Source organism: Ostrinia nubilalis, chromosome 1 (genome assembly GCF_963855985.1).
Source record: "Ostrinia nubilalis chromosome 1, ilOstNubi1.1, whole genome shotgun sequence".
In the NCBI taxonomy this organism is placed as follows: Eukaryota; Metazoa; Arthropoda; class Insecta; order Lepidoptera; family Crambidae; genus Ostrinia; species Ostrinia nubilalis.
In genome coordinates this window covers 7,804,641-7,819,119 of record NC_087088.1, presented here as the reverse complement: position 1 = coordinate 7,819,119, position 14,479 = coordinate 7,804,641, and the positions used below count along the sequence as shown (strand labels likewise).

The window sequence follows — 14,479 nt, the reverse complement described above, 5'->3', positions numbered from 1 at the left end:
TTTTCTATCCTGCATTTTTAGAAGTTGCGCGTAAAAGCAAAGTAGGTACTGGTTTTAAAATAGGTACTTATTGTAGTAACAGATACTTACGCCGTATTCACAAACATTACTATGAGGTCCCACAGTGCGTGTGAACGCGTGACATACGAACCAATCACAGAGCTCTTTTCGTCGCTGTGCGTTCAATTTGGTGCTTCTTAAGCAAGCATCGTTTGTGAATACGGGCGTTAGGTACTTTATAACAATAGATACTTAAATCACGTTGTACTCTTACCTACCTACTTACATCTGAGTCATCAGAGTAAAAGATTCTCTAATAACAAATAATTAAGTTCTTTTGATGTTCCGATACACAAATTAATTATGTTAGATAGAAATTAGTATACTATGATGGAATCAAAGGTACCAACGTATGATAGCCTAATAATAGCATAGGGTGCATCGTTGAACAGTGAACCGGCCTTTTTTCTAAATGCTCTAATTAGCTGGAAAATGAAGCTAGAAATGTCATTATGGTCTTATCAGTCAGGTCATTTAATAAGGTTTTTAATTTTTAGGCTTAAAATTAGCCTCAGCAATAAAAAGGTAACTTAAATTAGGTTTTAAAAAAAAATGAAATTTGGCTCACTGTGTACTACGGGTAGTTTTCACTGAACCACCCATATTTCAACAGTGAACCATAAAGTTAATTACGAGTAAAAATTATGATTTTGGAAAATAAACAACATAATTTTAGATAATCAGCTTTTATTTTTACAACACAAAAATCAAATGGAAATAAAAATGATTATTTCAACAAACAGTCTTCATAAAAAATCACAAAATCCAAAAATAACAACGAAACTCACAAAAAACCCAAATGAAAAGAAAAATGCTTCTTTTAACAAAAATAACTAAACATTGTCTAATAAAGCCTTCAAGTAATCAATAATCAACCTTTTTGGTGGTAAACAAACAGTCTTCATTTAAAAAATCACAGAAAACAAAAATAAAACAAGACAAAAAAATTTTCTTGAAAAGAAAAATCCTTCTTTAAACAAAAATAACTGAAAATTGCCTCTGAAAGGCTTTAGGTAATTAATCAACCGTTTGGTGGTTAAATAAAAAAACAGTCAACCGGTTCACTGTGTACTTTGAAAACCTGGTTCACTGTTCAAAACATACACTATTCAACTTATGAGTTCACAAACAATAAGAAGTACGCGGAATGGTCATCACGGAATGTGCTCATTATACAGATAAAACTACAATAATTTTGATACCAAATAGATTTCGTACTTAATATAAATAGCAAAATATACAAAAATCGTAAAGCATAACTAAAAAAACTATCTTTTGTCGTCGAGAAACAAAGAATTCGCAGCCACACTTCACACCTTAGCCACAGTCGCCGGCGCACTACGGGAGAGGGTAAGGGCATCCACGAGACACGTAGTGACTCGTTCGGTAGAACTGGCAACGTCATACTTTTTGAAATATGGCGGTGGTTCAGCGTATCTGGTTGGTTCACTGTTCGACTACCCACCCTACACAATAGAACTACGCATTAATTACATGCCCACACGCGGCACTATTAATACATTTACAAGGAAAGGTTTAACGCAACAGGATGGAAATATTTACACTTCTCACCTTGAATGTTTAGAAAAACATCAAGAAATAATTTAAGTGGGTCACGCCGATAGAACTGTCCGCGGATTGCTCTCGCGTTTGTGGTGCGTGGCCCGAAATAAACATAAAAGGTCGCCATCAACTTAGCTGGCAGTGCGCGAGACGTTATAATTAATTGAGGAAATGACCTGCTACTATTCCGCTTTACTTGCAGTTACGCAGACGTAATATATTACGCTAATCATACTTATGATCATTTATGAAGACAACTGCATAAACTGAAAGTTGTTTGGCCACTTAGGTGCAATGTTTTGACAAATATTTTGTAATCAATCGTACGCTTTGCGAAACGTGTTTCGCTACAGGCCAATTTGGGATTTCCTTCACAGAAATCATTTAGGGCGGTTGCTGATTTGTGCTATAAATGGCTGTGTGTAACTGAAAGCACATGGCCAGGATATTGTTACGCTTACATGGTTATATTTAGACCATACTTACGTATACATTCATTGTAGGTAATTTATTTAATGTTGCTGGAAATAAAGACTGGAAAACCATACATAGAATTGTCGGAAAAAACGTCTAACTTATCTAGATCAAGTTGTTATTAGCATTAGTAATCCACATACATTCTTTAACTGTATGCTAATCTATTACCCTTCTTCATTGTGAAATTAAGCAAATCTTGTTGATTAATCGTAATAATTTAAACGTTTCAGATGAACCTAATAAAGAGTCAAAACAGTTTTGAAAAAGAATCCAGTATAGAGAAAGAAAGAGAAAAGCGAAGTGTATCTAGAAGTAGAGAAGAAAAGAGCAAAGAAGAAGAAAAACCGGCGAGGCTAAAAGAAGACAGACCATCCAAAGATGACGTTAACTTTATGATGCAGGTATGGCGTTTATTTTATTAAAATTATTCATGTATGAATGTGTGAAAGTGTCAATCTCGCTATGAGTGAGAAACTTGGATAGAATACATAAAGACATATTAAACCGAAAATATGTCCTTTTCTTTGGTTAACTCATCTACACAAATCAGCAAAGTCAGTACCTTTGCAAAGTAAAAATATGTCGATGAACATTTTTCGATCGCAAGATCGTGTTGAGACCATGCTGAGGCAAGCCTTGTGTAAATTATAATATTTTCCAGATATGTAGGTAAAGTGATGTGTTGCGGAACCTCACTAGCAAAAGCTAGTTGTTGTTAGAATCCGAACATAGGGTAAAGTGGTGCCTATTGGGATCCCTCAAAAGGCAATTTAGTCCTATGCATAGTAGTCTCATATAAGTTAATGACATGAGATGTTCAATAAATTGTATATGAAATACATTTAAATGCCTAAATTTCTCTTTTCTGTTCCAGGTGAAAAGTTCGAGAGGGACGTCAACAAATTCCAAACCCCCGATGAGGGGCGGCCCCTCTCGAGACAAAGAGGAATCAGACGACGACACGAGTACCGCCGGCACAGTTACTACGGAAACTACGCTGGTGGACGCTAATGTAAAGGATTACCAGGTAAATGCCCAAAAAAGTAATTACGTTCGTTTCAGCCAATGATTTCCACAATGACCGGTCCCGCTAAGTTTTTTTATCAAAACAAAAATAAATCTCTATCTAATCTAATCTTTTCCTTTGAATAAAAGACCTAAAGAAAAGCAAAAAAAGTCATAAACAACGCTTGATACAAAATCTTAGACTAAATATAAGTACCTATTTTTCTTTTTTCTTTTATGAATGTACGGAATCGTTTATCGCTATTTCCCTGTTTTTTCCCATACAAATACTTTCGGATGTAATGGGCAGCAGATTGAAGTTATCAAAAACGTTTATCCACACGTTTGACTAAGTACTGCCATGTAAGATCTGATTTTCACTTTTAAAAGTACGTAGGTAGACCATGTACCTACACAATTTTGTAGAATACCAAAGCCCTTTCAACTTCAAGTAACTTATGCCTTATGTAGGTAGGTATACTTCATTAGAAAAACTGTTTTATTTCCAGGAGCAAGTCGAAAGTCTGAAGCAAGAGGTAGACACACTTAGAAAGCGTTGCGAGCGGGTCGAAAAGGAAAAGAGTGACATACTGCTAAGACGGCTGGCGAACATCGACACTGCCAATAAGTACACCTCAGGCCGCTCGTCGGAGGTCCTCAAACTGCAGCAGAAGGTCAACGAACTGACCTCCCAGAATGAGGATCTTAGGGATGAGAAGAAACACCTTTCGTTGAGGGTGAAAGAGATCGAGTGTGAATTGGAGGTGCGTATTATACTTACCCCTGGGCTACACACATCGCGATAACATTCGGGCCACAGCGGAGCGAAGTCTTGCGACTATACAAGAAAATACCTAAGTATACGCGAATACTTGGCCGCACACCTCGCGTTAGTGCGAATCTTCAGGTTATCTCGTAGTGTGTGGCCCAGGGGTTATAATGATAAAGAGTTATAGATAGTATTCATATGAGAATCCGATAACTTTTATTAAAGACGAAACATCGTACCCAGATACATATAAAGAAAGGTATAATAATGAAGTAAATCAGCATGTATATCACGCAAGGCAACATTCTATCTGCGTACCAAACCAATCTCTTTCACCCACTTAAAATATTTCTATAGCAAATGATAACTTTAGGTGCATTTATAATAATAACAATTAATGGTCGTATACTTTCTTAGCAACCTTGTTTGATTGTAGTCTTAGTAGCATAATTGACTACCATTTTTCATAAAAAACCACTTGCATTAACTGTATTTTTGTTTTTACATTTCAGGCACGACCATCAGTAGAATCGCAAACGCGACAGATTGAGCAGTTACGAGCGAAGTTACTGGCAGCCGAGACTCTTTGCGAGGAGCTGATGGACGAGAATGAGGACATGAAGAAAGAACTTCGGGACCTCGAGGAAGAAATTGAGGAGATGCAGGACAATTTCAGGTCATTTTTGTAACTAATTCTAAATTAAAAAAAATCTCATACTTAAACTTAAAAGTCATATGTAAGTGCAAATAGACTTTAATAAAGCATTTTTACCCTTATAACCTTTATGTTTTAGAGAGGATCAAGCAGACGAATACTCGTCACTTCGAAGAGAGTTGGAACAAACAATCAAGAACTGTCGAGTTTTATCGTTTAAGTTAAAAAAGACTGAAAGGAAAGCGGACCAGCTCGAGCAGGAGAAAGCGGACCAAGAAAAGAAACTTCTAGAGGTAAATACTAGACTTTACAAATGTTTCTTTTTTATTACTGCTTTGAGCTCTTCGCTCTGCTTCGTTCCGCTCCGCCTTGGTGAAAAGCTCATGTATACGTTGAACCTGAAAATGCGTAGAAACTAGATATTATACGCCTCAGAATGAGGTGCGCTTTATTTCCGACGAATAAATACCTACCATAACTAAATATACCAAATGTTATCCACTACTTCTAATGACCTATCTATATTATCTATAGATTGCGAAAGAGTGCTAAATAAGAAAATGTTAAATTGTGGCTTAATTATAGGTAATCTATGCTTGCATTAAAAGGTAAACATGGTTGCAGAAAGTTCGGGAATCAGTGACTTAATTTAATGTGTCTTGCAGATAGTCGGCGGCAAAGATGGTCTTCAGCGAGAGAACCGCATCAAGGAGTTGGAACAAGAGTTGTCGCGCTCCAACGAGGTGGCGCTGCGGTTGCAGAGAGAGCTTGCGGACGCCGTAGCTAAGTTGGGGGCGCCACCTGCCAACCTGAAGAAACAGACGCCACCTGCCGATGGGGTACGTGATTAACTGTTCCATGTTCCATGGTAATCATCCTCAGCGTATAGCAGTCCACTGCTTAACAAATGCCTCCCCTAATACGAGACAGTTTATCCTGTCTTCGGCTTGTTGCATTGAGTTTTTTCTCCACTTTACCTATAGTCTGGTCTGCGAGCACGTAGAATTTTCGCACGCACACTCACTGCGGGCGCCCGTCACACAGTCACGACAGCAACATAATTACGCGCGAACGATAAGGATGGGTAGCTTGGGGTCATTGGACAAAATTCTACGTGCTGGCAGACCGGGCTTTAGTGTCTTTTTCCCTTAATTGCATTCACCAGTTGGCGCCACTGGCAACTTCTTCTTCTCACCTTACCCAACAGTGGCGCCAACCTGGGAATTGAGAATGCGATATTCCTCCTATCGTTTCAACGCCCACCAGTTGGCGCCCCCTGTCTCAGCCACGAGCATGTAGACTGTGGCACCAACTGATGAGTGCAATAAAATAAAAGAAACGCTCATTGAATTGTTATTGTTAGAACCCACTCCATAACAAATGTTAAAAAAACGTAAAACATGTTCTGTTTGTTGATATGGTAAAACCTGTAATAGCTCCAAAATTCAAGTTGTGGGAAGTGAGCCCCTTCTAATAAATACACATCAGAGGAATGCAGCTGTGCATAGCCACCTGTACAAGATTTGCTTACTTTAGAACTAGATGGCGCTGTAGGTATAATCTAAATATAATATAAAAGGAGAAACTGACTGACTGACTGACTAACATATCAACGCACAGCCTAAACGGCTACACGTAGGCACTTGAAATTTGGAAGGGACGTAGCTTAGGTACCGTAGAGGTGCACTAAGAAAGGAATTCCCGAAATTCCCACGGGAACGGGAAATAGCGGGAAAATCCTTTTGCATGAAAAATCTAAACCGCTTAAGTTAGACGCTTGAAATTTGGCATGCAGGTACCTTAGTAAACTTAAAGCTTAGTTACAACAGGATATTGCAAAATTCCCACGGGAACGGGAGTTAGCGGGAAAAAACATTTGTATGAAAAAATCTAAACCGCGTAAGATAGATGAAGGGGGTAAAACGGAATCCACGCGTACGAAGTCGCGGGCGGCCGCTAGTATGATATATGATATTAATCTTGTTGTGTTTTACCAGCAAAAGGTGTCCCGCTCGTCTCTAACGCGCGGCGGCAGCCAGGAGGACCCGGCGCAGCTGCTGCGCGACCTGCAGGACTCGCTGGAGCGCGAGGCCGACCTGCGCGAGCAACTGCGCAACGCCGAGGAGGAGGTAAAACAACTTCAACCTTGTTACAAGCGGATAGAGTTCAAAATCTATGTTTGACTTCACTCCTCATTCAAGTTGAACTTTGTTATTAGTGCTATCGTGCTATGGCTCATATTCATTTATGTAGATATGCTGCGCGAGCAGCTGCGCAACGCAGAGGAGGAGATAAATACTTTTATTGGACTTGAACTTTGTTACCAACGGATAGGGCTCAAAATGATGTTTGACTTCAGTTCTCACTAAAGTTGAACTTTGTTATTAGTGAATAATGCCCGTTTTTACCATCAACCCCTAATTTTTAAGTGACCCCTTTAAAAACAAAATTGCTGTTGTGTGTTTGTTACCATAGAAGTCACTTAAAAATTAGGGACTGATGGTGAAAACGGGCATAAGGCTTATGAGCCTTATGCCGCGCAGCGCCTCTGCATAGATTATGATCTATGCAGAGGTGCTGCGCGAAAAGCTGCGCAACGCGAATCGCGTCCACTTTGTGGATAAAAAATATGCATACATGCAGAGTTAATTCAGGATTCATTCATTGGTATTTGCATATTTTCGTAGAAAAAATACTTTCTCCAAAGCAAAAATAAAGGAATTAAAAAAAATCCAATCATTGGCAAAAACAATAATTAAATAAAACAAACAAATATCTTTTTCGTTGCATGCGTTTATTTTCGATTTCTTCATCCTTATTCTAAAATAGCTCTAGTAAGCATGGTTGGCATCTTGTCAGAAAGTTCAACTGAATCTGACCCTGCACCTTACACGATGAGCGCCTATGAGACGTAAATAAATATGAAGGCAGACTTTTAAGTGGATGCAATTTACAACGCCACAAATAGAAGTAGTAAATCAGCACTGGTTAATAGCTTCACGACAATTACAATTATTTCTCCAATTACTTAGTTTTACTAGAGAACAATTGCATTTAATAGGGCATTAGCTCTCGGCGGCCGCCAGATGGCACCCTGCCAGCGCCCGCTGACTCATCGCGCGACACAAATATACAACCCATAAATAATGAATGATACCCAACAAGATATTATTATCTTTAAAGAACTTTATTTGCCGTCCCGCCAACCCACTGCCGAATGCAACAAGTTTATACAATATTATTTTCGAACAGGCGAACCGATATCGGCAACGCTTCGGAGGCCGCAGAATTCCTCCGCCGCCGAAACTTCCTTCACCTTTCCATCCTGACCTCATACCACCTCAGTCCGCTGACGAAAGTTACGACAAAGATAAAGAACTCGAAGAAAGTACTACTCGAAGAATTATGGAGATGCAATTAGCATTAGAAAAAGGGTTATCATCTCTAGAAGTTAATCATATATCAATCGGAGTCAATGAAATAGCTCAGTCGCCTCAAGATCTAATACTCCGTTATGCCCAAGGTTGTCAGACTGACCTCATAATGGTCCACGACGTTGCTACAGAGACTAAAAAGATTACATTAGATTCCTCAATACAGAGCGATAATAACTCCCTAGAAATGTATACTCAGACGGAAATAGCTTTCATGAAGAACAAAAACGTGCAGACTGGTTTCATGAGAACGAACGGCTTCACGCAAACAGAGAAACCTAAACAGAGAAGTGCTAGTGTTCAAACACCTAATAAACTTTACAGCGACAAATGCCAACAAATTTTAAGATCTAGTATTGAATATATTGAAACCAGCACACAAACAGATGTAATAACTGATATGTATAATCAAGGAACTTCTATGGAAATCGAATTAAATGGAGAAAATGGGCAGTTTGTTGATAACCTTAGTTTAGAATCGGTAGTACGAAAAGAAAAGTCTGAGAGTCCACCACTCAGCCGCGACAGAGAAGTAGCGGGTTCCTCATCCCCGCTCATGTTCCCTTTCGTATCATTGTTCAACCCACTGGCAGTAAGATTGCCGAACATAGGTACATAATATCAATTTTCCCAAATATTTTACATGTTTATCCCATAAAAAATAACGTGTCCGTAACAAAATCTCAAATAATACTGTAATTAGTTTAAAGTGTCCAATAATAATAACTAACGAATATTTTCAGGCAAATAATTTACGTAAAACTGCGTCACGGGTCGAAGATGACAATGAGTCCTTGCTTCTACAGCTGAAGAAAATGGCTACCAAAGCCAGAAGTACGTCAACATAAATGTTTTTAAAATTCTTTTAGTTATTTTATTCAAACCATGATGCATATCCGTATGTAAACATTATTAATTAAGATCATAACATTCCACATCCTTTAACCTACTATCTTTGCTGATGTTTTATTACCTGCCACCTTTCAAAATTACTAACCCGCTTTTTAAGTTCAGTCGCAGGAGGCGTATCAATGGTAGCCATTTTCTCCGGTTATGTTGAAATATATGTTGTACATAAACAAAGGAAATGTATAATTTTACCATCACGGTGCTTGATTGGGCTAAATTAAAACCCGCGATGATTTGCGGCATATAATCCTACTAATATTTCCTAAATGATATAACCACTAATTACATCGTATTCTAATTTTACCCGAACGATTGTTTTGTGATTGGTTTTTGTTCTTGTAATAAATTAATAAGTCTATATTATGTGTAAGAATGTGGTGATTTTGTTCAGGTCGTAAACTGTCACCAACGCCTCCAACTAATAGACTGTCAATTGAAGCACCCAACGAAAAAGATGAAGGAATATCCGATGAAGAGGATCCAGCGGAATTGCGGTTGCTTCTAGAACTTAATGAACAGGTATTAAACACATAATCATTTTTATAAAGGCTAAGTTTATTGTGGTAACTAATTAATATATTTCATATTATTTGCAACAGGAGGCTGCAGTTTTACGACGAAAAGTAGAAGAACTAGAACAAGACAGAGATTCACTGAAGAAACAAGTCAAAGAACTTACCGATAAAATAGCTAACACAAATTCCAAAACTCTCACAAATTCCACTACTACTGTTAGGCGTAACACAACAAAAAGTAATAATTTAGCTGAAGAAAAAGTTAAGGTGCGTTTATTCCTTATTTAATAAAAAAAAAACTAAAGTTAAAAGTACCTAATGTTCCCCAAACTTATAATTTTGTTTGCTTTCAGGTATTAGAAGATGAAATAGACGAGTTGAGAAAGAAACTCATAGAAAAGGAAAGAGACTGTGAAAGATTACATGCTGAATTAAGCTTAGCACAGAAGAAACCGAAGGCATCCCTTAGCAAAAGCAAGTTAGTAAATTATAATCATATTAAAGTAAATAGGTACTCTTCTAATCTGAATTCGCTGACTTTACTTAACTAAATATTTCTCTTTCATTAGATCTCTGGATAGTAATAGTGAACAACAGAATGTCGACCTTAAGCGGCAACTGCAAGTAATTGAGCAAGAAGCTAGCGTACTAAGAGCTAAGACACAAAGTCTTGAATCAGATAACGAAAAACTCCAAGCTGAAAATAAGAAGTTACTGGTAAGTTAATATATCTTCGTAATCATATTACAACTTTTACGATATTATGCTAACCTTTTGCTTAAATTTTAGTTGTTGAAGAATACTAAAACATTACGATCCGACAAAGCTGTTGAACAAAATGCTGTTAAAGTGACTCAACTAGAAAATGAACTAAAAGAAGCACTGGCCAAAATCAAAGAATATGAAAGTAATAAAGACAAAGATGAAAAAATAGAAAAGAAAGTAAGATTTGGAGGAGAACTTACCAAGAAAGATGCCGACACTCTTAAAGCCAAACAAGATGAATTAGACAGACTAAAACTAAACTTCACTAAGGTAAGCAAACCGTTGTTTAAACTTAAGATTATTCAAAAACACGTTGTGATTAAAATATTTATTTTCTAGCTGGAAAAAGAAAATGCAAAACTACAAGCAACATTGAAAGCATTAAAGGAAGATGCAATGAAATCATTTAAACCACGTACGCCTAAAAAACTGACTGATCTCACAACTAAATTACAAATGAAAAGGATGGTAGAAGACTTAGAAAGTGAAATTGGTATTTATTACGTTTTATTTGAAATTTTAAACTCTACAAAGTATTTACTTCCGTGTCTATGCTAATCTTATAATGGTCGTATCTGTTGAACAGGGGAATTATACGTGGTAATGAAAAATGCTGGCTTATCTTCCAACGAAATCAACGCTAAGGCTCAACTAGAAAAAGACATTGAGGAGATTAGAGCAAAGCTGTCCAAAAATGAATCTGAATTCACCAATGAAAAGAATAAATTACAAACAGAAATTGCAAAGTTAAAAGATCTCAATAGTAAATTAGAAGGTGATAAAAGTAAAGTCACTGATAAATGCAAAAGTTTAGAAACTGAAAAAGATAAATCACTCAATGAATTGAAGGCATTGAAAGATGAAAAGAAAAGCCTTGAAGCTCAAATCACGAAACTGAATGCAGATCTCAGTAAGAATTTATTATTAATATTCCTTGCTTAAGTGATAATTTCAGAATGTTCAGACTACAAAATATCTTAATTAATTTTCAGAAAATTCTAGCTCTCAACAGACAGCGATGGCTGATTGTATGAAGAAGATAGAAGATCTTAAAAAGGAAATGGATGCAAAGGACAAAGAAGTTGATAAGTTGAAGAAGCAAATAGAAAATATAAATAAATTGGAACAAGACAAAAACAAATTGCTCAAAGAGGTATGTAAAACAAGGATATAACTTTTACTTCATGGATGACGCAGCTTTTATATGGGTGATCAAAAGCTTAGTACAAATTTTTTCTTTCCAGGTTGGAGATAAAACTAAGAAAATAGGAGAGTTAGAAAAGAAATTCAAGGAATCAGAAGAAAAGTGTAAGCGCATTGAAAAGCAACTTTTAACACGAAAGGATCGGGTAGCTAAATTAGAAATAGAAGTAAGTTCCACTTATTTTTATTTATCATGCATTTAAGTGTCATAAACAATACTAAACATTTATTCATATTAGCTCTCAGAGGAAAAGGAGCAAGCTGAAGCGCTGGCTAATTCTCATAGGCGGCTTTCTGTTGAATTTACTTCAGAGAAGGACGAAATTCATACAAAACTCATTAAATCTGAAAGCAAACTCATAACATTAGAGACAGAAATGAGAGAACTGAAGACTGATTACGAAAGTAAAATAACTAACTTGGAATCGACTATAGCAGCTAAAGACATTCATATTAAACAACTGGTACAAATAAGTTACGGTTATGGCGTGGAATTACAGACCACTGCATGCCCCCTTCATTTTACCCTTTGACTTTTATGCACCTTTGAAATAGTCACCCTTAGCGTAGGCAGTGTGTGAACTTGTTAGAAATCCACACAATATGCATGTCACATATTCCCATTGCAACTAGTAAATACACCAAATTTTTCAGAGTTAGCACTACTTGTATTATAAACTTTGGAAACCCATTTTGCGGACATAATAGATTCGTTATATTTTAGGAGGACGCTTTAAGAGAGACGTCAAATCAAAAATACGATGAAGCCATATCGTCAGTAGAAATGGCACAAATGCAAGATAAATTGGAAAAAACAATAAGAGATCTTCAAGAAAAAGAAGAAGAATTATCTACTGCTAAACAAGAACTGAGTAAAACAGAAAAAGAACTGTCTTCATTGCAAACGGAAACGTCAAGAATAAAGTCTGATCTTAGTAAGCTAGAAAATGAAAAGAAGGAGCTGGAAAACAAATTACAGACTGAGAAGAAAGAGTCAGGTTACTGGGAAAGTAAGGCGTCAGAACTTGAGACTGATCTACAGGTAAGTAGTAATAATAGGATTGTTCCATTATAACATGTATATGAAATTGAATAGAAATTGTGTGATGACAATGATAATATTTTGTATTCTTCTGTTGCACTCCTCATATCACAAATACTCATTTCCACTGTGCGATTTTCCGGTAAAAATTGTACTACTTTTCAACTAAATTTCATAAGTAATTGTAAACCAATTTTTAAACCTGTGACTTATCCCTTACCTAAACAGGCAGAGAGAAAGAAACTGGAGCGTATGCGCATCGCACACGACAAGGATGTAAAGAACAAGGAGGCTGAACTAGCCACTTTGAAGGGCAAACTGAAGGTCCTGGAACAGAGCACTGGCGCAGGGGTCAAGAGGATTGCTGACCTTAAACAGGAATACGAAGAAACTGTTAAAAGTAAGTTATGTTAATTTTACCCGAATGCGCCAGAAGGAGGGTGTTATTTGTTGTAGTGTTTTAATTGGGATTATTTAATTTCAGAGTTAGAGCACTCGCTAGCAGTAGAAAAAGCAGAGTACGAAGAATTGACAGGCAAATATGAGATATTGGAAGAGGAACATGTTGTCACTAAAGCTCGACTGACTGTTGAGAAGGAGCAAGCTCAAGGGTTAGTGATGCAGATAAATATTTAAATATTATTTTTTTCCTTATGCCACTTTATAACATTATGATTGGACGTTTGTACATTTCAGGGAATTAATACACGTGCAAAAAGAATTGACTGCAGCATTAGCCGAAATAAAGAGTCACCAAGACTCCTACGAATCACAGTCTTCAGCGTGGCACAAAGAAAAAATGGAACTGCAGGTACGAAATTGATCTTCCCACTTGAGTGTAGTAACACTCAACACTCTTACTTTAGAATCCTGAATTTGATCCTCAGGGTTTAAATCACCTGAATCTCCTTTTATAAAATCACGTTAGTTACAAATGAACTGATCACAAAGGGGTGAATAAATATCGTCTAGAACTCTAGGCATTTGCGTCCAATTTGTCAAAGTAATACCAAGACGTAATAGTGCTTTTTAAAAGCCTTTTTGCAGTAAATTCGCTGCCTACTGCTGTCTTTCCCGAACATTGAAATCCGGGCCTTTTCAAGGCGAGAGTGAAAGGAATTTACAGGGCAGATATGTACCATCCTAGACTGCATATCACTCAACACCAGGTGCAATTGCGGTCAAATACCTGCTGTTATGCAATGAAAAATACTTTTATAACTTTTTTAACATCTGTTTATTTATTTATTACAGACCGAAATATCGTCCCTTCAAGAACGGCTGTGCGGCGGCGGCTGGGAGGTGGAGAAGGCGCGGCTGACGGCCCGTCTGGATCAGCGCGAGAAAGAGCTGCGCTCCGCCACCGACCAGTTCAATGTGGTGACGCATCACCATGAACAGGCCAAGAAAGAGGTACTACTAAATGCTTCTTTTTTATAGATCGTTTCATCCACGGAGACGCGCCCCACCACTCCGCTGTCGAGGGAAGCGCAGGATGCGGGGAGCCTGATCCGACCAATCCGAGCGTCATCATTGTAGTGTGCGCGTGCACTCACGGACAACTAAAGCCCGGTCTGTGAGCACGTAGAATTTTGTCCAATGACCCCTAGCTACCCATCCTTATCGCTCGCGCGTAATTATATTGCTGTGGCGACTGTGCGACTGGCACCCGCAGTGAGTGTGCGAGCGCGATAGCAACATAATTACGCGCGAGCGATAAGGATGGGTAGCTTGGGGTCATTGGACAAAATTCTACGTGCTCACAGACCAGACTATATCCAATTGCAACGCTGCCAATGCCAACAATGACGCTCGGATTGGTCGGATCAAACTCCCGCACCCCGCGCTTCCCCCGACCAAAAAGTGGTGGGACGCTCCTAGAGCATGAAACGATCTATACCTTCATCTCTATTCTAGATAGTGTCAATGAACGTGCTACCACCAGTGCAGCCCCATTAGATAAGTAGCAAAATATGACAGTTGTAATTTTGAAACCACTTCACAAAGCGAAGTAACAACACACAAAAAACGCCGTAGCGAAGGGATTTCGAAATTACAACTGTCACTTTTGCCACTTGTATA

The 14,479-nt window shown here is 37.8% G+C and overlaps 1 protein-coding gene across 4 annotated transcripts in view; it reads left to right on the top strand.

The window, feature by feature from the left end:
- The window catches only part of LOC135088497 (uncharacterized), a 32,316-nt gene that overhangs the window by 5,371 nt on the left and 12,466 nt on the right, over positions 1-14,479 (top strand). For 2 of the 4 annotated variants that reach the window (XM_063983334.1, XM_063983325.1), the window contains exons 5-27: positions 2,331-2,501; positions 2,975-3,127; positions 3,615-3,869; positions 4,387-4,550; positions 4,669-4,822; positions 5,195-5,368; positions 6,527-6,658; positions 7,782-8,574; positions 9,264-9,391; positions 9,472-9,654; positions 9,741-9,865; positions 9,957-10,104; positions 10,177-10,422; positions 10,492-10,645; positions 10,739-11,062; positions 11,145-11,305; positions 11,397-11,522; positions 11,595-11,819; positions 12,080-12,397; positions 12,626-12,797; positions 12,882-13,008; positions 13,094-13,208; positions 13,652-13,810. In XM_063983334.1, the coding sequence (XP_063839404.1) occupies positions 2,331-2,501; positions 2,975-3,127; positions 3,615-3,869; positions 4,387-4,550; positions 4,669-4,822; positions 5,195-5,368; positions 6,527-6,658; positions 7,782-8,574; positions 9,264-9,391; positions 9,472-9,654; positions 9,741-9,865; positions 9,957-10,104; positions 10,177-10,422; positions 10,492-10,645; positions 10,739-11,062; positions 11,145-11,305; positions 11,397-11,522; positions 11,595-11,819; positions 12,080-12,397; positions 12,626-12,797; positions 12,882-13,008; positions 13,094-13,208; positions 13,652-13,810 (4,707 nt within the window). Of the gene's footprint in view, positions 1-2,330; positions 2,502-2,974; positions 3,128-3,614; positions 3,870-4,386; positions 4,551-4,668; positions 4,823-5,194; positions 5,369-6,526; positions 6,659-7,781; positions 8,575-8,706; positions 8,798-9,263; positions 9,392-9,471; positions 9,655-9,740; positions 9,866-9,956; positions 10,105-10,176; positions 10,423-10,491; positions 10,646-10,738; positions 11,063-11,144; positions 11,306-11,396; positions 11,523-11,594; positions 11,820-12,079; positions 12,398-12,625; positions 12,798-12,881; positions 13,009-13,093; positions 13,209-13,651; positions 13,811-14,479 lie in introns of all 4 variants that reach the window. The other 2 variants (XM_063983350.1, XM_063983341.1) reach the window with 2 other exon arrangements.